Genomic DNA, 27,784 nt, shown 5'->3' with positions numbered 1-27,784 from the left:
TGGCCCTAGTTTTCATCACATTGGCAGAGTAAACTTTTCAAATGACTATTCAGAGTTGAAAATCTGCCAGCATGCTACAACATGCACTTTCCGCCAATTAGGTCTTTGCTTTCACTATGCACATTTCCAGAAACGAAACTAGGAGCTAGAAGTAGAAGCTGGAATCCAGAAACTAGAAACTCAGTCGTTCTTGCAGGAGTGCAGGCACCCAGTCATGGCCCAAGAGACAGCACCACCGTGCAGCCCAGTCTCAAGGGGTGAGTACTAGAGTGATGGCCAGCAGGAAGTTGCCATACCCCACTCTCCCACCTCCAGGGAGACTGCAGGATGTTGCTGAGGGTGGAGCTGGGCTTACAGTAGCTGGGAAAGCTGTAGGTACTGGGAGCCTCTGGAACATGAAATCTCTATGTCAGCCTGTTCCACCACGTTGGGTCCTCTCTCCAAAGTTCTGGAAGCTGTGCACTGTAAAGGGAACAGTCAAGACATGCTCTTGGGAAAGGAGGCTAGGCTTTACTGGGGGTATTGGCAATCTGGAAAGGAAATCCAGGTCTTTGTGGGCAAATGGAGAATACCGAGGACCAGTTTGGGGGTATGTGTTTCTTATAGCCATCAGGGTCTTAAGAGTTTGTGTTGTGTAGGCTGATATTTCAGGGCCACCCGTGGTGACAATCTCCTTGAGATGGTTTTCTCTTATTATAAGAGCATGATGATCCAGTTTTTTGTCAGTTTTGTGGTCCACAAGGTGTCTGGAACCATCTTAGAAAACAATCAAGAATGGCCAGGAAGTTCTATCTGGGTAAAGAAACAGAAATAATGCACAAAGGACAGCAGGAATAACTTAAACGCTGGTGTTGATAGGCTACTACAGCCCTGCCCAGATCCTGTCTCTCTAGTAGAAACCTGGCCCAAAGGTTAAAGCAGGAATACAGACACAATAGGAAGGCACTAATGCCAAACCTTTAAAGGCCTTTCAAGCAACAGGGATAACAGTGATCACTGCTCAAGGGAAGTCACTATTTTCAGGCAAAGCTTTCATCCTTCCATCCCTGAAACAACCCAGGGATCCATTATCCTCACCCACTTGGTAAGAGATGTTTCAGCCAAATTTGGAGTTGACTAGTGATTTGTTTCAGCCTATAACCATCCTGCAACTAGTATATTCTTGAGGTTTATTTTGTGTATGATTATCTTTTCTGCATAAATGTTTGTATACTCCTCATGTACTTGATGATTTAGTGTTTAGAAGAAGAAGGCAAAGGATCGCTCCTGGACCTAGAGTTAGAAATGTTTATAGGTTACCAAGTAGGTGCTAGGGACTGAGCCTGGGTCCTCTGCAAGACAAATAAGAGCATTTGTCGACAGAGTTATTGCTCTATACCCTGGTGTGTGTGTGTGTGTGTGTGTGTGTGTGTGTGTATGCATGTGTGTGTATGTATATGTACACACACACACACACATTGAGATTTAGCTTAAAACTTCCTTGAAGACAGTTGTGAAGAATTACCATATTTTTTATTAGATATTTTCTTTATTTACATTTCAAATGTTATCCCCCTTCCTGGTTTCCCCTCCAAAAGGCCCCTATCCCCTCCCGCCACCCCCTGATCACCAAGCCACCCATTCCCACTTCCTGTTCCTGGCATTCCCCTATACTAGGGCATCAAGCCTTCACAGGACCAAGGGCCTCTCCTCCCACTGATAACTGACAAGGCTATCCTCTGCTATGTATGTGGCTGGAGCCACAGGTCCCTCCATATGTACTTTTGGTTGGTGGTTTAGTCCCAGGGAGCTCTGGGGGTACTGGTTATTCATATTGTTGTTCCTCCTATGGGGATGTAAACCCCTTCAGCTCCTTGGGTCCTTTCTCTAGTTCCTTTATTAGGTACCCTGTGCTAAGTGCAATCATAGGCTGAGAGCATCCACCTCTGTGTTTGTCAGGCAATGGCAGAGCCTCTCAGGAGACAACTATATCAGGCTCCTGTCAGTATGTACTTGTTGGCATCCACAATAGAGTCTGGGTGTGGTGACTGTATATGGGATGGATCTCCAGGTAGGGCAGTATCTGGATGGTCTTTCCTTCAGTCTCTGCTGTGGCACACTTTGTCTCTGTAACTCCTTCCATGGGTATTTTGTTCCTCCTTCTGAGAAGGATTGAAGTATCCACACTTTGGTCTTCCTTCTTGAGCTTCATGTGGTTCCATTTTTGTATATCTACCATCCTGTACAGACAAGGTGTTCTGGCATATCCAGTGGGATCTTCCTCTTGCTCCTGCCTTGCTGATAGTCTTTACCTTGTGTTTCTCAACTATTCTTTTGCTCATTTCTCCATCTGGACTAGTTTTTTACCTCCAGATTGTGGTGAACATTGTGTGGGTGTGTCTGTGTGTGTCTCTGTGTGTGTGTATCTGTGTGTTTGTGTATATTCAACCATGGAAGCACGTAAGCCTAACAAGGGCCACATGCTACAGGAAAACCAACACACCCTCCCCCACAGCCCACAACTGACAGATCTCCTCAATTAGGGGTAGATGCTAGTGAGTGCTGTGCCCACCACCCCAACCTCCACCATCATGCAAGCTAGAATTTTAATTGGTTTGGTCCTATGTAGGCCTTTTGCAGTCAACCTTGGCTTCAAACACAGCTGTGTTGAGTTTCTTTTTTCTTTCTTTCTTTCTTTCTTTCTTTCTTTTTTTTTTTTTTTTTGGTTTTTCGAGACAGGGTTTCTCTGTATAGCCCTGGCTGTCCTGGAACTCACTCTGTAGACCAGGCTCGACTCAAACTCAGATATCCACCTGCTTCTGCCTCCCCAGTGCTGGGATTAAAGGTGTGTGCCACCAGGCCCAGCTTTATGTTGACTTTCTGATCACAGCATTTCTGTCATGTCTAGAGGGCACTGTTTCTATGCATCTTAGCATCCTTCCATCCTGTCTTCCACCATGTTCCTTGAGCCTTGGGGGAAGCAGTGTGATTTTTCATTGTCTCATTCATGTCTCAACATTACACAGACATCTATTCTCTGCACAATGACCAGTTGAGAACCCAATCATAAGACCCGATTGCCAAAGACACCACATTGTTAGGCACAGTACAATGAGAAACTAAGTAATAACCAGGAGGGTCTTCCCTGTTGGCTAGCTTTCGTGGTACTGAAAGGAGCCATGGAGCTTGTTGGAAAAGAAAAGTAATCCACAGGCTCACACAGCTGTGAACATTGAGCTACAAGAACAAAAGCAGCATGGCTGGTTCCTGGGCACAGAGTGACATCGAGTCATAGGGGTGACCAACTCATTTCTAATTGGAGTTAGGGCCAGCAGGAGGAAGCGCGTGCCTCGTGCTGTAATCTGACCAAGACCCCATGGTAGGGAAGCTCATAGGCTCCAGAGGTGAACCTACTCCTATCTGTGCTAAACACACATGGAATCAACCATTGCTCTCCATTCCTAGTTTTCTCCATAGATATGTGCAGCTCTCAGACATCATCTGAGAATTTCTAAATGTTTTATTGATTTCAGTAAGGCCTCTCTAGAAGCTTTTCAGTCACACCCTAGCCAACCTTGTGGCTTGCTCTGTTTCTGTTTCTCTCACTGGTCCTCAGCACTGAGCAGAGGCTGCGCCACACAAGAGGTGCAGCTTTTCACTGGTGAGATTGTTGATTCGTGATTGGTCCAGGAGTTAAGACTCTGTCCTAAGAACAGGGCCTTGTCTGCTCCTTTAAGTTGGAGGAGCTAGCAAGGCCACAAAATGCTTTTCTGTTTTAACCTGGATGTTATTTCTAGGTGACTGTCCAATCATAGAAAAGATGGAAAAAAGGACATGTGCACTGTGCCCTAAAGGCCATGAGTGGAGTCAAATATACTTTTCACCATCAGCAAATATAGCTGCTCATGAAAACTGTTTGGTAAGTTTCTGGTAAATAATTTAAAACTACATGTGTGGGGCTGATGCGATGGCTCAGTGGTTAAGAGCACCAGATACTCTTCCAAAGGAATCAGTTTTCTTTTCCAACACCTACATGGTGGCTCACAGCCCCCATGGAAGATCACTGGTAGAAAATTATCATCACATATATCATGTCTCCATGCACAGAGGGCCTTTGAGTTGGGAATGCTCCTTTAGGTTTATCTGCCCCACTTTCCTGAGTGCTGAGACTCATGGTACGTATGACCACATGGAACTGTCAGATCTGTGTTAAATTAGGTATCATCTGTCGTGTATGCTTGAGTGTGCAAGAACTTTCTCTCACATACGTACAACTTAACAATCAAATTCAGACATTAGCATTGTCCAACTTTTTCTCTCAGCATCACGATACGATACAACCTATCCATGCACTAAGCTTGCAACTGGAGCAGAGCAGTAGAAACACAGAGAGATCTTGACTCCAAATCATGGCAGAAGAACAGAACCACTTCCCAGGGCCATTCTCTGACCTCAACATGCAAGGATTAATGTTCACATCATGATTTATCATTTTTATAAAAAAATTTTTGCCTCTGAAAGTGTCACAACTTTTTCTCATGTTTCTCATGCTCTTCCTTCTTTGAGTTTCTCTGTGACATGAACAGGTAGATCATTGAGGTTTATGTGACTCCAGAACTTTATCTGGAGCTAGAAAGCTGGTGGCTCATTTAGTGAAGTGCTGGGGACATGAGCATGAAGTCCTGACTTCCATCCCCAGGACACAGGTGAACTTACTGCCTGCAGTCCCATGCATCCAGTCCCTGGCTGGAGTGCAGCCAGGAGGACTCTAGAAGCCTGCTGGCCAACCAGGTGAGCTGAAATTGTGAGCTCTCCAAGTTAGGGAGCAACTCTCTCAAAATGTAAAGTAGAGAGCAGCTGGAGAGATGGCTCTGTGGTGAAGCTGCTGCTGCAGAGAAGACCCAGACTCAGTTCCCAGGAAACAGGGTTCGTTCACAAGCATTTGTAACTCCACTTCCAGGAATCCAATACCTTCTTCTAACCTGTGCTGAAACTAGCACACATTCGATACACATACATACATGCAGACAAAACACTCATTTTCATAAAAAAAAAAATCTTAGAAAAAAGTCAAATAGCAGTAGAGAATGACAGCCAAATTAAATCTGTCCACTACAGGCAGACACAGAACATCCACATAGATACATACACTCATGAACACGAACACACCAGGATACACACACATCACAGAGAGTACACACTCACACACACACACACACACACACACAGGCACACATATTTAGTAAAATTTTAGAAAGATTTCAATGTATGTGTGTACACATGTGTGTAACCCTCTGGAGCTGGAGTTAAGACAGTTGTGAGCTGGTGGCCTAGAGCTAGAAGCAGAATGTAGATCCTGTAGGAAACTGGAAGGACAGTCTACATGCTGAACCACAGAGCTATCCCAATATCATCCAAAATGCTGAGGAGGAAAGAGATTTGTGGCTGCTAAAACATACAGTGGAGTTCTGGGCTAGCTGTGGTCACTCACTCATAACTGCAATTCCACTGCATATAAGCTAAGGAAGAAGCCAAGGTCCAGGTAACATGGGATGTATAGCTTGATCCTATCTATAAAAAAAATCATAAAGCCAGATGTATTAGTGTATGGCTTTAGTCTAGCACTCAGGGGCAGAGACAGGTAGACTCTGTGAGTTCTAGCCCAGCTAGGCTACAGTGAGACCCTATCTCAACAACTCAAGAGTGAAGGTCTGCCATATGGTTGTGGAGGTAGGCACAGTCCTTGAAGTCTAAGAAGGAGATCAGGAATGGCCTCTGTCCCTTGCTTTGGCTTCTCTGACTGCATGGCTTCAGCCATTGCCAGAGCCTGCTCTGCATTCCTAGGCAGAGAACAATGTTGCAGGAGCCACTGTCTGCCTGGCTCCAGAGTCAATAGAGATCAGTTACCCAGTACAACTGTGTCTGTAGACCGAGGTTTCTCACAGGAGCCCAAGGCTCGTGTCTGTTCATCTCCTGCACAGTGGCCAGTGCTCTGAGCCATCGTCCACTCTGCACTCCTCTGCAGCCCTTTTCAGAACCATCTCTGACTTGTGTCGGTCAGGGCTACTTCACACTGACTCTGCGATTTTTCCATCCTGCAGCTGTATTCATCAGGACTGGTGGAGTGTGAGGCTCCTGATCTACCTAATACAGTTAGAAACTTTGATGTCAAATCTGTAAAGAAAGAGATCAGGAGAGGAAGAAGATTGGTAAGTTGACATGTTTTATTTCTCATAAATTATGAGTCTTGGGGGCTGCGGTCAAAGGATAGTCTATCGTCGGCCTGGAGAGGGGATTCAGAAGTGAAGATTGCTCACTGTCCCTCTAGAAGACTTGAGTTTGGTCCCTAGTCACCAAATAGCAACTCACAACTCCCTGGTAACTCCAGCTCCAGGGCATCTGACACCCTCTGCTGGTTTTCACAGACACATGCACTAACATGCTTGCTCTCTCAGACACACATACAACAGAAATAAAAATAAAAAACTGAATCTTTCATCTAAAAATAGAGTCTATGGTGTAGCAGGGTTTGAGAAACATGTAGAGAGCTGGAAGGTGGACTGTGAGACGCTCCCTCAGCTGACGCTGTCTGCTTACAGCCAACTGTCGCACACATCAGCAGAGCAGGCTCGAGATGCTTCTGTCTGGGTGAAAACTCTCTGGTCAGACAGGCTGGAACAAGTCCTTACTGTCATTCCAGCAGAGCAAACACCCATTTCAGCAGCTCAACAGCGCCATCTAGGCTTTTCTTCTGCTCTCCTGCCTCAGAGCAGCTAGCTGGTCCTCTTGGTGCCACAAAGCTGCAGGCTGCAGTCAGAGCAACAGGCTTTATCCTTCACATGGAGTAAGATGCCTTCTGAATGTCAAGGGTGGCTGCATGTCTTTCTGCACTAGTTCTGGGTGGTTATCACTGTCAGCATCTGCCTTGGGGCTGAGGGCATAAAGGGACTCTGCAGGAAAGAAGAATGGGAAAGGCTGTCTCTCTGAGGTTGACTGTGTCTCCTGGCTACATTTATAAAAGGCCATTTGCAGATAAGTAACAGGATGGCAAGCCTGAGTGTATCATGTCTGACCAGAACCACAAAAGGTATCAATGACTGGTGGCACTCTGCTATGTTAGGTTGCAAAATATCAGTATGTGTTCCAGCAGGCTTATGGCTTTCAAATTAGAGGTCATCGACTGAAACATAATTTTTATTACTCTGTGTTAATTGGTTTTGAGGCAGTTCATGAACAGAGTTAAGGAAAGCTACCCTTGGATTTTAGAGTGGTGGTTCTCTCTCTACCTGTGGGACCTTTTCAACAGAAAATACATATTTCAAGTGGTCTTAGGAACCACCAACCATAAATTTATTATCTTTGGACCTTTATAACTGAAATTGAGAATCTGAGCTGATTCCTAGTTCCTAAGCTGTGTCTCTGAGGACGACTGTGTCTCCTGGCTCCATTTATAAAAGGCCATTTGCAGATGAGTAAACAGGATGACAAATCTGAGGTCCTATGGCTGGCCACACTCACAGTAAGGTGTCAATCACTGGAGACACACTGGTATGTTCTTTTTTCAAAGTACTTGTACCAGCATGCTGCATGTAAATTTTCCTAATTAGAAAGTAGCTAGACAATGTCAACTCAAACACTTCTATCATTGTGTGATAATTGTATTTGAGGCTGTTCACAGATAGTTAAGGAAGGGCACCATTAGACTCTAGAACAGTGGTTCTCATGGTGTGGAGCATGGTGAAAAGAAAACACACACTTCAGATTGTCTTAAGAACCACCATCCATAAATTTATTTTCTTTGGTCGTTTATAACTGTAATTTTGCCACTGAGCTGATCCTAAGCTCCTAAGCCCATCAGAAATACATATTCCAATGGTTGTGACCCACAACTGGAGAGCCACTGTTACAGAGTTTGCCTATGTGGAAACAGCCCAGTTTAGAATGAGGGCAGTTGAGTACATAGAATATTGAGAAAGCAGCTATTATCCTTAAGAGTTTCCATGGACTTTCCTATTGGGAAACAGATACATTGGAAGTGTTGGGTAACAGAAAGGGATGCAAAAGGCACATGAGGTGAGAGCTACTTACTCACTGTTTTCTTATAGATCCCAGGGCCACCAGTCCTGGGATCGCTCCACTCTCAAGAGGCTGGGCCCTCCCATATTCTTAGGTAATTTTGTAAATGCCCAACAGGGATGTCTACAGCCTGATCTTCTGGCGTAATTTTCTCCTTTGAGGATCTCTCCTCTTGGATGAGCAAACCTCATTGCAGAGCTGTCAGCAACTGTAGCATGAGGGTGCAGCCCATCGTTTTCACTGTTCATGCTGCTACATTGCTCTTCTACAATTGAATAACTGCTCTTGTATGTGCTGTAGAACGCTATCTATATCTTATCCTTGGTTTTTACCTACTTTTGACTTTTCCTTATGTTTCCTTATGTATTTTCATGGGATCCTTACTTGGGATCCCACGAGTGCTGTCTCTTGCTCTATAGAGTGGCCCCATTGTACTTGGACCTCATTTAGCCAAAGGATGGTGTCAATCAGACTTGGGCATGGCTGGTTTGCCCCTCATTATAGCATAAGACTATAGTACTTCTTGAAGGGCTTCCTGTCGCCACACAATGCCTAACCATCTCTAGACCACCTTCAGATAAAATGTGATAGAGACATAAAACCAAGGGAGTAAGAAAATATTGTATTTAGTTATATTTTTATTGTTTAGTGTCTACAAATCTGAAACTGGTGCACTTTATTGTACAGAATCCTTAACTGCTACGCTGTGGCGCAAGCCCCACCTTTCAAGGGAGGAATGTCTAGGAGGAAGTCATAGCAATTTGCCAGCTGAAGTCACACACCCTTTAGTGGCACAAGAAGGAGCTGCTCTGGCCTGAGGTTCAAGGACCCCAAATCAAGTGTCTGTCTAGTGATAAAAAAAAAGCCTGACAGCTTTGCTATTTAAAAACAAAAGTCTCTACTAAAGGGGAAGACTGTGTTTTGAAAACATCTAATGTTTTTGCATATATGTCTATGCCAGGCCTTTGATTCCAATTGGCATCAGTTTTGCTGAAACTTCCTCGTGGGTTACCAAATCAACGCTTATTTAGTGTGGGTATGGAGGATATGCCAGAGACAGCCAGGACAAAATCACCTGGCTGCTGGCTTAAACAATATTTAATGGCATCCTTACTTTTTAGCAAAGAAAGAGTACTAACTCACTGTGAACTATTCTTCTCTAGAAATGCTCATTTTGTAATAACAAAGGAGCCACCGTGGGATGTGATGTACAGTCCTGCACCAAGAATTACCACTTATCCTGTGCCATGGAAGACCACGCAATTCTACAAGTTGATGAAGATCATGGCACTTACAAGTAATCAAATAGCTTTAAAACTCCATGGTGGAGCGTTGGGGGTGCTTAGGGAGTGGCTAGCCTGTGACATACTTCTCAATTCATGCAAATGAGTTTCATGTGAGAACAGGATTATGGGATACGAGCAGGAACTTCTTGGCTTCACATTTCTCCACGTGACAGGAAAAGAACTACTCAAGGGGTTGACTTTCTAAATCTTCTCTGTCCTCTCTTGTTCCTGGGAGAGCCTCATTCATAATGGAAGCTTGCATGTCCTACAAGAGACAGGAGCCAATCCAGGTCTGTTCTTCTCTGCATTGGGAAGATACCTTCCTTCAATCGAACATCCATAGGTAATGGGTCTGATCTCTCTGCTTCCAGTGTTGGACCCCGACATGGAAATGAGGTTGTTGGAGTTGACAGCAAGCACCTCTACCTGCAGACTCATCTTGCTGGCCCCCAGATTGTCACTGTTTATAAAAACTCATTCAGTTTTGAACAGTGATTTTTTATATTTGAATTACTGAGAAACCAACAGTGGCTTGTATTCTCAGAGTTCCACTTTTATTGTTTATGCTCACAAAGAGCTCAATTTATTATATCAGTCATTTTTAAACACATGAAATCTCTGTAACAAGGTTTTATTCTTTGTGACAGTATCTCACCAAGTAAACCAGGCTGGCCTTGAAATTACAGAGATAAGTTTTAAAAATATGCTCACTAACCATAATGAAAATACTTAATCTATTTTTTTAAAAAAATAATTGTTTAAACAAGGAACAAGTGGGCTTCTCTGCTGTTATAAGTTTAATGTAAACACTGAGATTCATAGAATAACTGAGATACTTCACAAGGTGCTAAGGGATACTCAGAGAGAATGAAGCCGACAAGGTAATCAGATTGGGGGATGGACAGGTTCAGAGAGGCCACAATGAGCACTGGCTCATGGGAGAGGCTGAAGCAGGAATGGGCTTCATCCTGATTTGATTTTTTGTTTGTTTTGTTTTGTTTTGTTTTGTTTTCGAGACAGGGTTTCTCTTTATAGCCCTGGCTGTCCTGGAACTTACTCTGTAGACCAGGAAGGCCTTGAACTCAGAAATCTGCCTGCCTCTGCCTCCCAAGTGCTGGGATTAAAGGCTTGTGCCCGGCTTCATCCTGATTTGAAAATTACTGACACTGGGCATGGGGAGGACACGGGTGAGGGAGTCTATCCTAATAGTCTCTCTACTTCTTTATGCATTACAAAAGTAGTATAAGCCTAAAATCAATGTACAGGAGAGGTGAAGGCACAAATCCAAGTCCCTCTGAGAGTGCAATTTGAGACTGAATGTAAGGTGGGCAGAGGTCCCAGGTCCAGAGGAGGTGACTGAGCTGGGTGCTACTGGGAAGGCTGCATTGAGGGCACTGGGGTAACTGGAGGACCCTAGTCTCATAAGAGCTAAGACAAAGGCAAGCCTAGGCAGAGAAGTCCCCTACAGCTCCTCATTCCTGTTCTCTAGCCTGCTATGCTGCCTCTCTCTCTCTCTCTCTCTACCCCTCTGAAGACACTCGCCAAATCCAAGTGCTAGTGAAGGCCCGCTCTGATCTGAAAAGTCACTCTCCACAGTGCTGCACGTGTGTCTGTGTGAACTGTGAAGATCAGCAAGACTGTGGGTGGTCAGATTGAAGCTTCAAATCTTAGACCATAATTTTTTAGATGCCCCTCATCACAACATAGGAAGTGCTCAAAATATTCACCCAGCATTCACACCTTCCGAGACTAAAGTCCTCTTTCTACTGCTTAGAGGGCACAAAGACAATGGCCACCCTCACCCACACTGGATGTGGGTTAACAATTTGACATTGACTTGAACACATTTCTTTTAAAAATGAAAACTTCAGCCAGTGTAATTGCATGCAGCTCTAATGCCAGCACCGGGGAGACAAAGGTTGGTGGATCTCTACAAATTAAAAGATTCAGTGATTCTTTGAACATCTGTATTTTCAGAGTATTTTGTCAAAAACACACTCCAGAAGGTCAAGAACCCACACAACTTGGTGAGTTTCCAAAGTGGGCTTAAAGAAAGTTAATTATGTAGGCAAAACATGAAATAATCTAATTTCTTCTCATTTGTAAGTTCTTATGTGCACTTTTTTGTGTGGATACCTTAGGTTACAGATGGTTGTTACCCACCTATGGATGCTTGGAACCAAACCTGGGTCCTCTGGAAAAGCAGCAACTGCTCTTATCCACTGAGCATTCTCTAGGTGTAGTCATTAACTGATTGGAAAGTACCACTAAAGGGTTTTTTCATTACTGTATGTTGACAGAAAATGATTATAATAATATGTACACAGACATTATAATATACATGTATACATATACACATATATGTGTGTATATATATATATACAGAGAGAGAGAGAGAAAGAGAGAGAGAGAGTTAGTTCTAAGCTGGTCTGAACTACATACTTAGACCCTATGTCAAAAGAAAAATGTTCTCTGTAAAACTTTGGCACTTTTACTGTACTGTTCAGTACAAATGCTATAAGAAACAAATCACTGGTAAAAGACTATAAATGATAAAACTCTGATGATGAAACACTGGGTAATTATCTTTGATAAGCACCCACTTGATGAGGATGATAGGACTGCCCAACTCTCTGCCCATAGGTTTTTTTGAAGCCAGAATCTAGTGGTATGTCACCCCTCACAGGGACAGGTGACGTTTGTTCTATAAAGGGAATAAATATCCTTACAACACAAAATCTGTGACAAATACGAGGGGCTGTCATCTCAAGCATTTAAATTTTACAAAACCACATCACTTCATACAGTTATTATAAGCAGAGAAATGTTTTCATTTTTGAACCATTTACTATTTGAGCTACAGAAAAATGAGACAAGTTTGCTCACCTATCAACTGGTAAAGTATAAAGTGACCACATGATGCAAATAGCTGTCCATTTCCTCCTAAAGATGCATTCTTTGTTCTTAGATGCAGCTGTCAAAGCTCCTTTTCTTAAGAAATGCCAGGAAGCAGGACTTCTTACTGAACTATTTGAACACATACTAGAAAATATGGATTCAATTCATGGAAGACTCGTGGATGAGACTGCCTCAGAGTCAGGTACTGAACGGGCATTCTAGAAAACACACCTCCCATGCTTCCCCAGCCCTTCTGTAACCCATTCTTTAAGAACACACACCATGGGCGGGAAGATGGCTCAGTGGTTAAGAGCACTTGCTCCTCTGAGAGGACAAAGGCCGGTTCCCAGCATCGACATGGTGTGTCACTCCATAACTCCAGTTTGAGGGAACTCAACACCATCCTCTGTCCTGTCCAGTTACCAGGCATACACATGGTACCTAATGCACATACAGGCAAGACACTCATACACAAAATATAAAGTAATCCAGAGAATTTAAGCTAATCAACAAAATATGAAAGATACAGATTCTCTAGTTAGAGGCAAAAATGCCCCGAGGCCAGGAGGTCTGTTTCCCAGAGGTGCACAGCTGGATGGAGACATCACTGAGGCTGGTGTGCTAGCTTGGCTGGTTTTGTTGTTGTGGATACAGCTGTTGTTTTCAGATAGACTTTTTAAAAACTTATGTTTCATTTGTGTGTGTGTGTGTGTGTGTTTACATGCACATGGGTGTTCAAGTACCCACAGAGAATAGAACTCTATGATCCTCTGGAACCAGAGTTATAGGCAGTTGTAAGTCACCAAACATGAGTGCTGGGAACCGGCCACTAGGTCATAATTTTGATGTGCCTCAAATTCTATATCTTTTTTTAATTAGGTATTTTCTTCATTTACATTTCAAGATCCGCATACCTCCCCCCACTCCCCTACCCACCCACTCCCACTTCTTGGCCCTGGGGTTTCCCTGTACTGAGGCATATAATGTTTGCACGACCAATGGGCCTCTCTTTCCACTGATGGCCAACTAGGCCATCTTCTGATAAATATGCAGCTAGAGACACGAGCTCCAGCGGGTACTGGTTAGTTCATATTGTTGCTCCACCTATAGGGTTGCAAACCCCTTTAGCTCCTTGGGTACTTTCTCTAGCTCCTCCATTAGAGGCCCTGTGATCCATCCAATAGCTGACTGTGAGCATCCACTTCTGTGTTTGCTAGGCCCCGGCATAGTCTCAGAAGAGACAGCTATATCTGGGTCCTTTCAGTAAAATCTTGCTAGTGTATGCAATGGTGTCAGCATTTGGAGGCTGATTATGGGATGCATCCCTGGATATGGCAGTCTCTAGATGGTCCATCCTTTCGTCTCAGCTCCAAACTTTGTCTCTGTAACCCCTTCCATGGGTGTTTTGTTCCCAATTCTAAGAAGGAGCAAAGTGTCCACACTTTGGTCTTTGTTCTTCTTGAGTTTCATGTGTTTTACAAATTGTATCTTATATTTTGGCTATTCTAAGTATCTGGGCTAATATCCACTTATCAGTGAGTACACATTATGTGAGTTGTTTTGTGATTGGGTTACCTAACTCAGGATGATGCCTTCCAGGTACATCCATTTGCCTAGGAATTTCATAAATTTATTCTTTTTAATAGCTGAGTAGTACTCCATTGTGTAAATGTACCACATTTTCTGTATCCATTCCTCTGTTGAGGGGCATCTGGGTTCTTTCCAGCTTCTGGCTATTATAAATAAGGCTGCTATGAACATAGTGGAGCATGTGTCCTTCTTACCGGTTGGAACATTTTCTGGATATATGCCCAGGAGAGGTATTGCTGGATCCTCCGGTAGTACTATGTCCAATTTTCTGAGGAACCCCCAGACTGATTTCCAGAGTGATTGTACAAGCTTGCAATCCCACCAACAATGGAGGAGTGTTCCTCTTTCTCCACATCCTTGCCAGTATCTGCTGTCACCTGAATTTTTGATCTTAGCCATTCTGACTGGTGTGAGGTGGAATCTCAGGGTTGTTTTGATTTGCATTTCCCTCATGATTAAGAATGCTGGACATTTTTTCAAGTGTTTCTCAGCCATTCGGTAGTCCTCAGGTGAGAATTCTTTGTTTAGCTCTGAGCCTCATTTTTTTTTTTTTTTTTTTTTGCTTTACTCTTTTTTTTTTTTTTTTTAGAATTAATTTTTTATTAGGTATTTTCCTCATTTACATTTCCAATGCTATCGAAAAAGTCCCCAATACACTCCCCCCCCCCCCACTCCCCTACCCACCCACTCCCACATTTTGGCCCTGGCGTTCCCCTGTACTGGGGTATATGAAGTTTGCAAGTCCAATGGGCCTCTCTTTCCAGTGATGGCCAACTGATTTTTGTTAAATAGGATAATGCTGTCCTGTGCCCTCTAGTGAGTCTGGCTAAGGGTTTATCTATCTTGTTGATTTTCTCAAAGAACCAGCTCCTCGTTTGGTTGATTCTCTGAATAGTTCTTCTTGTTTCCACTTGGTTGATTTCGCCCCTGAGTTTGATTATTTCCTGCCGTCTACTCCTCTTGGGTGAATTTGCTTCCTTTTGTTCTAGAGCTTTTAGGTGTGTTGTCAAGCTGCTAGTGTGTGCTCTCTCTAGTTCCTTTTTGGAGGCACTCAGAGCTATGAGTTTTCCTCTTAGAAATGCTTTCCTTGTGTCCCATAGGTTTGGGTATGTTGTGGTCTCATTTTCATTAAACTCTAAAAAGTCTTTAATTTCTTTCTTTATTCCTTCCTTGACCAAGGTATCATTGAGAAGAGTGTTGTTCAGTTTCCACGTGAATGTTGGCTTTCTATTATTTATGTTGTTATTGAAGATCAGCCTTAGTCCATGGTGATTTGATAGGATGCATGGGACAAATCAATATTTTTGTATCTGCTGAGGCCTGGTTTGTGACCAATTATATGGTCAATTTTGGAGAAGGTACCATGAGGTGCTGAGAAGAAGGTATATCCTTTTGTTTTAGGATAAAATGTTCTGTATATATCTGTTAAGTCCATTTGTTTCATAACTTCTGTTTCACTGTGCCCCTGTTTAGTTTCTGTTTCCATGATCTGTCCATTGATGAAAGTGGTGTGTTAAAGTCTCCCACTATTATTGTGTGAGGTTCAATGTGTGCTTTGAGCTTCACTAAAGCTTCTAAAAATGAACATGGCTCCCCTTGCATTTGGAGCATAGATATTCAGAATTGATAGTTCCTCTTGGAGGATTTTACCTTTGTTGAGTATGAAGTGTTCTTCCTTCTCTTTTTTGATAACTTTGGTTTGGAAGTTGATTTTATTCGATATTATAATGGCTACTCCAGCTTGTTTCTTCAGACCATATGCTTGGAAAATTGTTTTCCAGCCTTTCATTCTGAGTTAGTGTCTGTCTTTTTTCCTGCAATGGGTTTCCTGTAAGCAGCAAAATGTCGGGTCCTGTTTGTGTAACCAGTCTGTTAGTCTACGTCATTTTATTGGGGAATTGAGTACATTGATATTAAGAGATATTAAGGAAAAGTAATTGTTGCTTCCTATTATTTTTGTTGTTAGAGTTGGCATTCTGTTCTTGTGGCTGTCTTCTTTTAGGTTTGTTGAAGGATTACTTCCTTGCTTTTTCTAGGGCATGGTTTCTGTCCTTATATATATTTTTTCTGTTATTATCCTTTGAAGGGCTGGATTCGTGGAAAGATAATGTGTGAATTTGATTTTGTCATGGAATATTTTGGTTTCTCCATCTATGGTAATGGAAAGTTTGGCTGGGTATAGTAGACTGCACTGGCATTTGTGTTCTCTTAGTGTCTGTATAACATCTGTCCAGGATCTTCTGGCTTTCATAGTCTCTGATGAAAAGTCTGGTGTAATTCTGATTGGCCTGCCTTTATATGTTACTTGACCTTTTTCCCTTACTGCTTTCAATATTCCATCTTTATTTAGTGTATTTGTTGTTCTGATTATTATGTGTCAGAAATTTCTTTTCTGATCCAGTCTATTTGGAGTTCTGTAGGCTTCCTGTATGTTCATGAGCATCTCTTTCTTTAGGTTTGGGAAGTTTTCTATAATTTTGTTGAAGATATTTTCTGGCCCTTTAAGTTGAAATCTTCATTCTCATCTACTCCTATTATCCGTAGGTTTGGTCTTCTTCTCATTGTGTCCTGGATTTCCTGGATGATTTGAGTTAGGATCTTTTTGCATTTTCCATTTTCTTTGATTGTTGTGCCGATGTTCTCTATGGAATCTTCTGCACCTGAGAGTCTCTCTTCCATCTCTTGTATTCTGTTGCTGATGCTGGCATCTATGGTTCCAGATTTCTTTCCTAGGGTTTCTATCTCCAGCGTTGCCTCACTTTGGGTTTTCTTTATTGTGTCTACTTCCCTTTTTAGGTCTAGTCTGGTTTTGTTCATTTCCATTACCTGTTTGGATGTGCTTTCCTGTTTTTCTTTAAGGACTTCTACTTCTTTGTTTGTGTTTTCCTGTTTTTCTTTAAGGACTTGTAACTCTTTAGCAGTGTTCTCCTGTATTTCTTTAAATGAGTTATTAAAGTCCTTCTTGATGTCCTCTACCATCATCATGAGATATGCTTTTAAATCCGGGTGTGTTGGGGTGCCCAGGGCTGGGTGAGGTGGGAGTGCTGCATTCTGATGATGGTGAGTGGTCTTGGTTTCTGTTAGTGAGATTCTTATGTTTGTCTTTCGCCATCTGGTAATCTCTGGAGTTAGTTGTTATAGTTGTTTCTGGTTAGAGCTTGTTCCTCCCCTGATTCTGTTATCCTCTATCAGCAGACCTGGAAGACTAGATCTCTCCTGAGTTTCAGTGGTCTGAGTACTCTCTGCAGGCAAACTCTCCTCTTGCAGGGAAGGTGCACAGATATCTGGCATTCGGACCTGCCTCCTGGCAGAAGATGAAGGCCTGAAACAGGACTTGTCCCAGAAGCTGTTAGCTTCTGTTGTCCACACTCTCACCTTCGCAGACTAGTCTCAGAGGGATCCGGGAAACAAAATGACTTCCCCAAGTACTCAGGCAAAGCCCTCCCGGGTGAGGAGGACACCTGTCCTCTGGCAGGAAAGGTGCCTGGATATCTGGAGCCCAAAACTGGGTCTGCCTCAGAAGCTGTCCTCTAGGGACCTTGGGGGTGTCCACCAACTCTGAGCTCAAGGTGACTCAGTGCTGGTGCTGACTGGAAGGTACTTGTGACCCTGTTCAGGCCGGGTTTCCTGCTTTCTTATATATATATATATATATATATATATATATATATATATATATAATTAGGTATTTTCCTCATTTACATTTCCATAGCTATCCCAAAAGTCCCCCAAAGTCCCCCATACCCTCCCCCCACTCCCCTACCCACCCACTCCCACTTTGTGGCCCTGGCGCTCCCCTGTACTGGGGCATATAAAGTTTGCAAGACCAAGGGGCCTCTCTTTCCAGTGATGGCTGAGTAGCTCATCTTTTGATACATATGCAGCTAGAGTCAAGAGCTCTGGGGTACTGATTAGTTCATAATGTTGTTCCACCTTTAGGGTTGCAGATCCCTTCAGCTCCTTGGGTACTTTCTCTAGCTCCTCCATTTGGGGCCCTGTGATCCATCCAATAGCTGATTGTGAGCATCTACTTCTGTGCTTGCTAGGCCCTGGCATAGTCTCACAAGAGACAGCTATAGCTGGGTCCTTTCAGCAAAATCTTGCTAGTGTATGCAATGGTGTCAGCGTTTGGAAGCTGATTATGGGATGCATCCCTGGATATGGCAGTCTCTAGATGGTCCATCCTTTCATCACAGCTCCAAACTTTGTCTCTGTAACTCCTTTCCTGCTTTCCTAATGCTGTCTAGGTTCCCTGGCGTTTGGATTGGAACAAAAATTGTGTTCCACTCACCGGTGGTCCTAAGATTGCATGGAGAGTCCTCTAGGGGACCTTGGGGGTGTCTGCCGACTCCGTGCCCAAGGTGACCCGGTGCTGGCGCTGACCAAAAGGACCAAATTCTATATCTTAATAAATCCAGGGGCTTACAAAAATTATTACAAGGGTGGCAAGATAGCCCGGTGCTGACGAGCACATAAATCTTGAAGAGGACCTGAATTTGGTTCCCCACTCTCATGTCTGTCAGCTCACAACTGCCTGGACCTGAAGCTCCTGGGGATCTGACACTCTTATGGACTTGGAGGATACCTACCCCCCCCCCCCCCCACACACACACAAATCTTTTTAAATCATTACATATTACATTGTGCCCTGTCCCAGCACACAGATGCAGGACAGAGGAGTCGGTTCTGCTTCCACCATGTGTATTTAAGGAGTGAACTTTAGGCGTGAAGTCATCAGGTGGTAGCAAGCAGCCCTCCCTGCCGAGTCATCTTGCCAAGTTATGGAGTAGTTGAGATAAACTATATAGTGGAAGATTCTTTCTAAATGGCTCCTGGGCATAAAAAGTCCACTTACAGTGTACAAGTATATGGCTCCTGTGACCTCCTGTAGCCTACAATTAATGAGCTACAAGCTTTATACTTCCTTATTAGGGGAATCTGGGTATTTCACAGTGTAAGGGACAATGTAAAATGTGAACTTAAACATGATTTTCTCTATGACAAAACCAAATGATAAATTACCAGTAAACACTTCAAGGTGCCCATTTGTTACATAATTTTATTTAGTAATTTTCTCAAGACTAAGAATGCTCAAATTTGGGGGTGCATTCACCCACATCACCTGGGGCTCCCTGGAACACAGGTGTTCTGTCCTCAGAAGTCCTGGCTGCACAGACAGTGAGCTGATGCTTCTCCAGATCCCCGCTGGGCCTGCACTGAGCTGCACTCCTCTGATCCTCTCTCTTCCTAGTGGGGTTATTTTCTCTCTCCCTGTGTGACTATTCACAATAAAGTTAACACAGGAAATTGCTTCTCCCTCTAGACTATGAAGGGATCGAGACCTTACTGTTTGAGAGTGGGCTGTTTGAAGATACATTAACACAATTCCAAGAAGGTAGGTGATTCATAAAATAAGGAACAGTGTGTTTTAGAAACATTTATCATTCAGATCAGAATGACAGGTGACAAAACAGTGAACAATCTTCTCAAAGACAGCAAAGCACAATACAGACAGAAGAAAGACAGGCCAAAGAGTACTTATACACATACACAGAGACAGAGGATATACAGAGCAATAGACAGACAGACAGGTCACTTTATAGAAAATGCAGTAAGTTGTAGGTGGTTTGATCAGAATGCTCTGTTTTCTAGGTAGACACACAAATACCTTTGTACACAGAAGAGATCCCTGAGAGGGAGAAACAACCCAAGATTTTTACTTAGAGTACTTTGATCCTTGTACAGACAGGCCGCGGCTGGAGCTGAGCAGGCTTCCTGCAGCCTCTCTGCTTTAAGGCAGCAAGATGGAGGCAACTATGACCCTTCTTATAGCCTGTCTCCCTCTCCCTTGAAGAGATGTCCAATTCTTTTCCTAGGGTTATCTTCAAATCTCATGTCTTGAAGCACTGAGCACTAGAATTCTAAAATTAATCAAGAAAAAAGCCCCACGAATACTCAGGAAGGATTTTTGGTGGTTGTTTTTGTTTCCTGTGTGTGTGTGTGTGTGTGTGTGTGTGTGTGTGTGTGTTTCCCTCCTTGTTTTTAATGCTAGTAGGCAGGCAGGAATATGAATCCAGTCTTTCAAAATGTGATGCATTTAGCTGGGTGCTGTGGTGCACTCCTACAATCCAAGCAGTTGAAAGGTGAGGCAGGAAGATTGGGAGTACTAAATATGACCATGTGTTGGATGAGGGATTCACACAGAATGGTATAAGTAGCTTCTCTCCCTTACTCATAGCGCACTGCCCTACAGTGATCTTTTCTGCACATGTGCCTGTCAGAAAAACTATATGGCAGTAGGTTTTCCCTAAAGTGCAGCCAGGTTGCCTGTATCACTTTAATGTGCACAGCCTCTCTCACTTGGATTCTCTGTTACTTGTTCTCATTTGAACTCTGCAATAATCAGTTGTAGTCAGCAGAGAAGTTACTTTAAAAGTCACTTGAGAATGTCTGTGAATAAGACTAGCTTTAAAAAAACAGCCTTCAGAAAACTGTATTTCCTTTGGTACTTACATGTGACACTAGGCATGAAAGCTATATGTCTGGAAAATGTCACACTGCATATGAGAGGGGCACCTCAAGACACTAACTCATATAGTGTCATTCTGTCCTGGATAAGTCAGCTGACTATTTCAAGCAAACTGCAGGTATGCAGTCATTCTGACAACTCAGAAACTAAAGATTCAGTCGTGAGGATTCTAATCCCAACTGAAATTACGTTGATAGGTTTCTACAGTCAACATTTTCTGTTCCTAAATCATACCAAAAGCTGAGATGTAACAATATCCCTAGAACAAGAGATGTGCTCTTGAAAGAGTTGTTACTGGGAGGCCTGCCTCATGCTCTAGTCCCTGAATGAGTGACTACTGTGTAACCTTGTTCTACCATGAAGGTATTAAAGTCATGTGACACATGCTGGTGTCCATCGTGAGTGAGGATAGGCAGCAAGAATGTGGACAGACTGTCTCCTCAGACTACGCTGTCTTCTCATTTGAGGCTCGGTTGCTACAGAGTGGATATTTGAACTGAATCAGACTAGAGACAGTACACTACTCCTGATGAAATCCCTGCATACACTGAAGCCATTTTCTTTCTTTTAAAGTAATCAAGAGTAAAGCTTGTGAATGGGAAGAAAGGCAAAGGCAGATGAAGCAGCAGCTTAAGGCACTTGCAGACTTACAACAAAACTTTTGCTCATTTCAAGAAAATGGGGACCTGGACTGCTCAAGTTCTACTTCAGAATCCTTGCTACCTCCTGAGGACCACCAGGTCAGATGCTAGGAGTCTCCTGAAGTGCAAGCAGGCTCAGGAAACAGTCTGTGACAGATCCACAGTCCCCTCCCGCTCTGACCTGCTACTGCTCATCCATGCTCCATCCCTGACTGGGTGTTTCTTGTCTCCTCTCTTCTCATCTCACTTGTCCTGCTTTCCCCTGACAGTAAAAGCTGTTCCTCAAGAAAACTGGATCGGGCCTCCATGTTCTCCAAGGATCGAGGAAGTCTTCTTGCCTACCCTGCCCACCCCAGTCAAGGACAGCAACACCGGAGCTTTGCTCAGCCTTAAATGGTATCTTAGAGCTTTCTCTTGCTTCTGCTGCTCCTCAGACGGTCTCATCATGGTCTCCTCTCAGTATTAATAACTCCATCAGCATAGAGCAGACTCCACCCTGTGCATTGCTCGCTGCTACCCTGGGTTTCTGCTCACTACCACATTGCCATTATTTAGCACACTTAATAAATGCTTGTCAAAACCACTGAAGAGTCCACAGTTTATTTAATACAGTCCCAGGCAGCCCTTGCCTGTAACAAGACACAATGCACTTTTCCATGTTTACCAATTTTGTGGGTCTTCATCGGACTCTTTTTAAAAAAGTGTCTTTTTGGCCACAGTCATTACAAGGGCATGCTTTATGTTCAAGACCAACTCCAGCTTTTGAATCTGGGCTCTTTGACTCGAGCACCATTAGGGGGAATAGGGGATGTGGAGCACTAAGACTTTCCCCACCTGATAGTATGCATCAGATCTGTGTACCCACACTGCTCCCGACCCTTGACTCCTCTCACATCCACATTTCTCATTTCCTCCCATGATCCTCTGGATCACAGTAATGCATCTGACAGAATGGGATTGAGCTGTGTCCCAGCGAGGTGTCTAGTTTGTAATGTGTGCTCACACACTTGTGAAGGAATCACTCCTGGTGCAATACTGTGGGTACCAAGGCCTGCCTAAGCCACTTCAGGAGGGATCAACTGGAATGACTGCCATCTGAGCACCCGTCAGAACCAGCTGGGACCCTTTTATGTTAGTGCTTCCTCTGCTGCTTTACATACAGCTGGAATCTGTTCATCTCAGTAGATTATACAGCAGAAACAGCACCATGTTTGGTGTTCATAATGCAGATGTATACGGGGCAAATTGCTAAAAGAAACCTGTTGTGTTATTACTGAAAAATGAGCCAAATCCTCACAGCCATGACCTCTCTATAAGGAAGTGTATGTGGGCTCAGGGCACAGCAGAGGGCACTGTGGGTATAAATGTAAGGGATCCTCATTCAATGGTGCATTTCTTTTTCAGACCCAGAGCCAGGTTCATGATCATTCATGTTTATTGTACTGTTTTCTAGGTGAGCTAACATTTCATGTTTTTCCGTATTGTACAGAAAACATCTTCAGAACAACTGTTTGTTGAGTCCAATCCATTTGGTTCTATTATATGAAAATAAATGCTGGTGAGACGGTCAGCACTTGTCACCAATCTGGTAACTTGAGTGTTTTGCCAGAACCCACACAGCTGAACTAACTTTTACCAGTTGTCCTGTCACCATCACAAGACTGTCATGGCACATGCACCCTCTCATGTACAAAGCTAGTTCAAAAATTCTGCAAATATTCCTTTAGATTATTGGTTGTTAGCCCAATTCTCACAACAACTGGTGTGCCTCACAAGGATAGTGGTTGCTAACTTTTCATTTTTGTTTATTCTTTCTCCATATCAACTCTTTTAAAAATATATAGTTCAGCAGCATAAAATATAGCCAACATTATTACTCATTCTAAACTACTTCACCTTGTGACACAGAAACTACACATTTACCATCTGTGTCCTCTCCCAGCTCCTGGCACCCACTCTCCTTCAGGACCACACATAACTTGTTCTTTTGTAGGGGGCTATCTTTTCTCACTGAAGTTTACATATTCCTCAAGTTCCTCCCTTTTTTCAGGCTGTATACTACTAAAGAGAAAACAACTACAACTGTACAAGTGTGCCTTCAGAGATTGTTTATTAGCATGTCAATCAAGAAATTACATAAATGCATCCTAATTACTGAAGTATAAAAACTGGTTCCAGTAACTTCAAGGATACAGTTTGGGATCTTTTAAGAAATGTGACTTCTCTGGCTTCCATTATTATATCAGAAGAAAACATTAATTTCAATAATAGTTTCTTGCTTTCTATGATTATAACCAAAACCAAGTAGAAAAATAAAAAGATTGCATTTTAAAAAAAAATTGCAAACCCTTTTTAAAGGACTTTTCTTTCACTACCACACACACACACACACACACACACACACACACACACACACACCCTAGCTGTTCAGCAAGCTAAAAGTGTATCTTCAGCTGGATCGGGAACTCAGCACGTTTTTGTCAGGTGAACTGTCTATGGGTGTGGATTTGCAGGTGTAATTTGTGCTTTTTCGTGGGTAAGTTTTTCAAGTAAGACCACCAGTAAATGTTCTAAAGTTTCTGCTTTGAGGCTCTAAGTCTATAGGCCTGCGGTTCTACAGAAGGTCCATCCACTATAGCAGTTCAGATTAATGTCCACTCATCATCCTGGCCAGGAAAACTGCCACTAAGGAGGCAGTTGTCACTTACCCATGCACCAGGTAACAGCTGTGACAGGATCAGGAAGAGGGGCTTTGAGCTCTTGTTCCTATTTATCTTGTCTGTCAACACACATGCCTGCCTGTCTTTGGTGCCTCAGCCACCATCCACCCTGACCTAGTGTTTTACAAATGACCTTTTCAGGAAAGGCATGACTAGGGAGCCCTAGCTTAACGTATGACAAATGTATTCCTAACACAATTATAGAAAGAAAGAAAAAACAAAACAAAACAAAAAACCAAGACTGGAGAGGTGAAGGTGAAGCTTCAATTAAGTTTTGATGGATTTTGGCCTCGACTCCTCCCATCACCGAAAACGGTGAGCATTCTATGGAGTCCTGTAAGAAGGGTGGCTTTAACAATCACATCAAGTCAGAAAAGAGCAGCCATATAGAATGTGTTTGTGAGTAACTTTAGGGAGAGGGGGATGGTCGTGTGAACTCTGGTCTCAAACACAACCTTAGTGAAGCACTGTTGGGTAATGGGGGGAAGTTGGGCTCTAATTTCTGTAACACTCTCCTCTCCAAGCAAAGCTCTTTTACCATCAGCTTCTCACAGGAACTTCTTGTCACTTCTCTATAGCGACCCACATCTTTTAGTTCTTCTTCTTTCTCCTTTATTGTGCCTTTGTGTAGACATGGTACATGTGTGGTAGTGAGGGACAACTTGTAAGTCAGCTCTCTCTTTCCACCATGTGGATTCTGGGGATTCAAGTTAAGTCATCGGGCTTAGTGATAAGAGCCTTTACCTGCTGAGCCATCTTTTCAGCCCTAGGTGCCTGTCCCTTAAGAGCATCTCAGCAAACCTAAATATTTCTTGACTGCTTAAGTGGGTTTAATGCATATTAAGAATATTTCTTAAGAGACCCCCACAGTGCTGATGCCCCCACAGACCATGTGGAAAGGCTTGTGGCCAAAGGTCTAGGGATATTTTACTGGCTTTCTTAATACAAGCTCAAAACATCCTCTCGTCAAAATTAAAAGAACAAAAGCATGTAAACTTTCATCCTTTCCCAAAGTTCAAATGTAAGAAAAACACATGTAAAACATACATATCTAGACACAAGAGTTGTAAAAAACGGACTCACAAGAAGCAAATATCCTTCATATATTCCTACAGAGCACTGTCTCTGATGTGGGGCTTTACCTGCAGGATCACCGCACCCCCAGTGCCCCAGAGCTCTCACACCTAGCCCAGCAGCCTTGGCTTCAGTTCTTAAAGGCTCCACATTTACTGGCTTTAGCAATGAACTCCTTTAGCAGGGGACCATCCATTTGCCAGAACGCAGCAGTCTGGGTAACTTCTGTCAAATGATTGATGCAAAACTTAAAGCAGAATTCTTCTAAATCCTGGACACATACGACAAAAACAAGAACAGGGAGAGGCCTTTGTTTATTAACTGGGAACTGTTTCTCAGCTCGTCCCAACTCCCTTACCCTTCCCAGAAGAGACACTGGAGACCAGGTGCCTCACACCGTGTCATCAGAACACCACCTGCCATCTACTCAGAGCACAGGAAAAGCAAGGTTTCCCTAACTCAAGTGTGACAGCCACACACAGCCACACACAGCCACACACGGCCACAAAATCATCTAGGGCCGCCCACAGTTAGCACATACTGCAAGTATCTCAAAGCAATGTACAAAGCCCAATGCTATTTTAGTCCATACATATTTTGTTACATTTATGAAAGCAGAATATTAAGATGTGGGCTAGCTTAAAGACTAGAAGGTTTATGGAAATAGATGAAAATATGTGGCCTGCCTAAAAAGGTATTAAACAAAATTCTCACAAACTTGACTTTCCAGGTCTCCTAATAAAAATGACTTCAATTTTAAAGCTCCAAATAATATATGACATTTTATAGCATGCTGTTCATAAGAATGTGGTGAATCCTAGACAAGTGTATTTACAAATTAGCATTCTCAAATAGGTGAATGGAAGTCACCAACTCCAAACATTAGACAGTGAAGAACAGTACAGAAATGGTGTCTGTTACCACACACATTCACATACCAGGGCCCTAGTATTGCCTTCTATGTCAAAATTACAAACAAAAACTTAAGAAATAGATTGATGTGTTTACTGAGAGCACTCCAATGTATGAATGCAAACAATACTAAACAAAAGCTTTTCAACCAAATCTCTGACTGGTAAGCTGTAAGGAACTCTCCAACCTTTAGATGAGGGATCTTGCCTTCCTGTGGGAGGAGAGCATGTAAATAAAGCTCAGTCTTCACACGAGGAACTACAACTTATAAGTCTGTGAGAAATTACAAAGTGGATCTAGGGTAGATCCAGTGTCAGATTTACTGGAATTAAAAGGAAACAACAAATTTTAAAATCGCTAATTTGAAAAAAATCCAAAATAAAAACAAGTATATTCTGTGTGTATGTGAGGCAGGAACCCCTTGCAGAGCTGGTCCTCTCCGTCTCAGGAATGGGTCCCTGCTGGGCTGCATGGCAGGGACCTCTACCCACGAGCCCTCATGGGCTCCCACTCCAAAGCTTTCATGATGAAGGTATTCCAGTCATCAATCTGAAAACCAAGTTGTTTTTTCTTTCTTCCAATTTTCTTAAAACACTGGGTTAGTGACCCCAAAACTCTGGTTTAAAATGCTAAAATAGCAATCAGTAAATTCTTATTTAGTCAGTGGTGTTCTTACTTCACAAAACTTTACAGTGGTAATAGTGAAACACTACTCATTCTTTAAAAGATCACCCGGCCAGTGAAACAGGTTGTCCAGGGTTCTCTATCCCCAACAGTGAGATCCATTCCTGGTGGTAAATATCACCATCCCAGCTTGGCCAAACGCAAAAACCGCATAGTTTACCTCAGTGTATCAAATATAAAACATTCCAGACCAGCATGGCCTCCACTTTTGTTTTACAGAACATATTTAAATGTGTAATTATGTGTGTGTGTAAGAGAGAGAGACTTTCTCTTGCTATCTTAAGAATTTTGAGGCTAAGGAAGATGTAATCTCACCCTCTCCAGTACAACAATAACAACGCTGACTGCTTAGCTCTCAAAGCAAAGCCCTGAACCCCCAGAGTCCCTTTCAGACCTCTCCTGTGAGAAGGGAATCCATGTGCTCCCCTTGGTGTGTAAACACATTCCGTGCAGCAGCACCGAGGAGCTGCGATGGTGAGGTCGGGCTTTAGTTCCGCACTGCTCTGCGCTGGAGCACTGTGAAGTGCTCCTCCTCCAAGGCTGCTGGGAAGTGTACCAAGTCTGACGGTGGGCATTCCTAGGATGTTCCCATAGCGCTGCTTTTGAACCCACAGCTACTAAGCTGCATTTCTTTTATACATAAACTTCAAGTTTCCCCCAAAAGGTGCATGGAGGGGTTGGACGATTACGAAGCAGGTAACTGAGTAGTGCACTGCCTTCATCTTCTTGGCACAGCATCTGCTACCGAAAGCTGGGCTTCCAAAATTAGTTTTTGTAACTGATAACCAATCTCAGTTACTTCTGATCAACTAACAACATACATAATAAATGGGTTTGACTTGAGCACTCAATACTATGGTCACTTGCTACATTTCAAGATATTAGGAAATAAATATAAACATTCACTCATCGATCACACAGCTCGGTGTCACAATCTAAGTGTACCACGAGGACTCTTCTCCTTTCTACATGCATGTGTCATGTTTGTGGAATGTAAGGCTTGTATGATATCTTAAGTACTTTATAGTGAAGTGTCTTAAACATATTTGTCCATTCAATATATATTTTTGGTGTTTCAAACATATCCAATTACTCAATTCAGCATGTGTTTTTGAGCACCGACTCTGCCCACATGGTTTCAAGCTCCAGGGAATCACATTCATTTGTAGTCGTCTCTTAATAGATTTATACCTAAGCACAGATGAGCAAAGGACATGGGCTGCTGCCAGCCGCAGCGGCATCGACTTCTTCCTGTAAGGTTGTTTTTGTTTTTTCTTATTTTAGACAGGGTCTTCTCTGTGTAGCTCCAGCTGGACTGCAGCTCATTACGCAAAGCACATATACAAAGCAGGCTGCCTCAAGCTCCCCGAGATCCCCCTGCCTCTCTTCACTCTA

At 43.1% G+C, this 27,784-nt stretch overlaps 2 protein-coding genes across 5 annotated transcripts in view; one reads left to right on the top strand and one right to left on the bottom strand.

Annotated features, from left to right (window-relative positions):
• Positions 1-146: 146 nt before the first annotated feature.
• Phf11 (PHD finger protein 11) lies at positions 147-21,582 on the top strand. 2 transcript variants are annotated; one of them, XM_085828697.1, is made up of 9 exons: positions 147-257; positions 3,777-3,898; positions 6,081-6,188; positions 9,219-9,352; positions 11,319-11,368; positions 12,310-12,441; positions 19,153-19,224; positions 20,932-21,098; positions 21,269-21,582. In XM_085828697.1, the coding sequence occupies exons 1-9, from the start codon at positions 215-217 to the stop codon at positions 21,269-21,271; spliced, it is 831 nt and encodes a 276-aa protein (XP_085684823.1). In that variant the 5' UTR covers positions 147-214; the 3' UTR covers positions 21,272-21,582. The 2 variants fall into 2 exon arrangements, with proteins under 2 accessions (XP_085684823.1, XP_021037032.2); XM_021181373.3 differs by having other exon boundaries at positions 20,932-21,582.
• Positions 21,583-23,090: 1,508 nt separating this feature from the next.
• Rcbtb1 (RCC1 and BTB domain containing protein 1) overlaps positions 23,091-27,784 on the bottom strand; it is a 37,969-nt gene continuing 33,275 nt past the window's right edge. For all 3 annotated transcript variants that reach the window (XM_029468894.2, XM_085828696.1, XM_021182079.3), the window contains one exon: positions 23,091-25,064. In XM_029468894.2, coding sequence (XP_029324754.1) covers positions 24,924-25,064 — 141 coding nt within the window. In that variant the 3' untranslated portion in view covers positions 23,091-24,923. The remainder of the gene's footprint in view (positions 25,065-27,784) is intronic.

This window comes from Mus caroli, unplaced genomic scaffold (genome assembly GCF_978045245.1).
Source record: "Mus caroli unplaced genomic scaffold, Mus_caroli_1 scaffold_12, whole genome shotgun sequence".
Taxonomy (NCBI): domain Eukaryota; kingdom Metazoa; phylum Chordata; class Mammalia; order Rodentia; family Muridae; genus Mus; species Mus caroli.
The sequence above is the reverse complement of the archived record's forward strand: the minus strand, read 5'-3'. Positions and strand labels throughout refer to the sequence as shown.

Bases quoted from the DNA above. Each gene is read 5' to 3' on its own strand.
- Phf11 (XM_021181373.3), top strand. From the start codon at position 215: ATGGCCCAAGAGACAGCACCACCGTGCAGCCCAGTCTCAAGGG. The intron at 258-3,776 runs GTGAGTACTAGA...TGTTATTTCTAG, and splicing joins GTGCAGCCCAGTCTCAAGGG to GTGACTGTCCAATCATAGAA. The intron at 6,189-9,218 runs GTAAGTTGACAT...ATTCTTCTCTAG, and splicing joins TCAGGAGAGGAAGAAGATTG to AAATGCTCATTTTGTAATAA.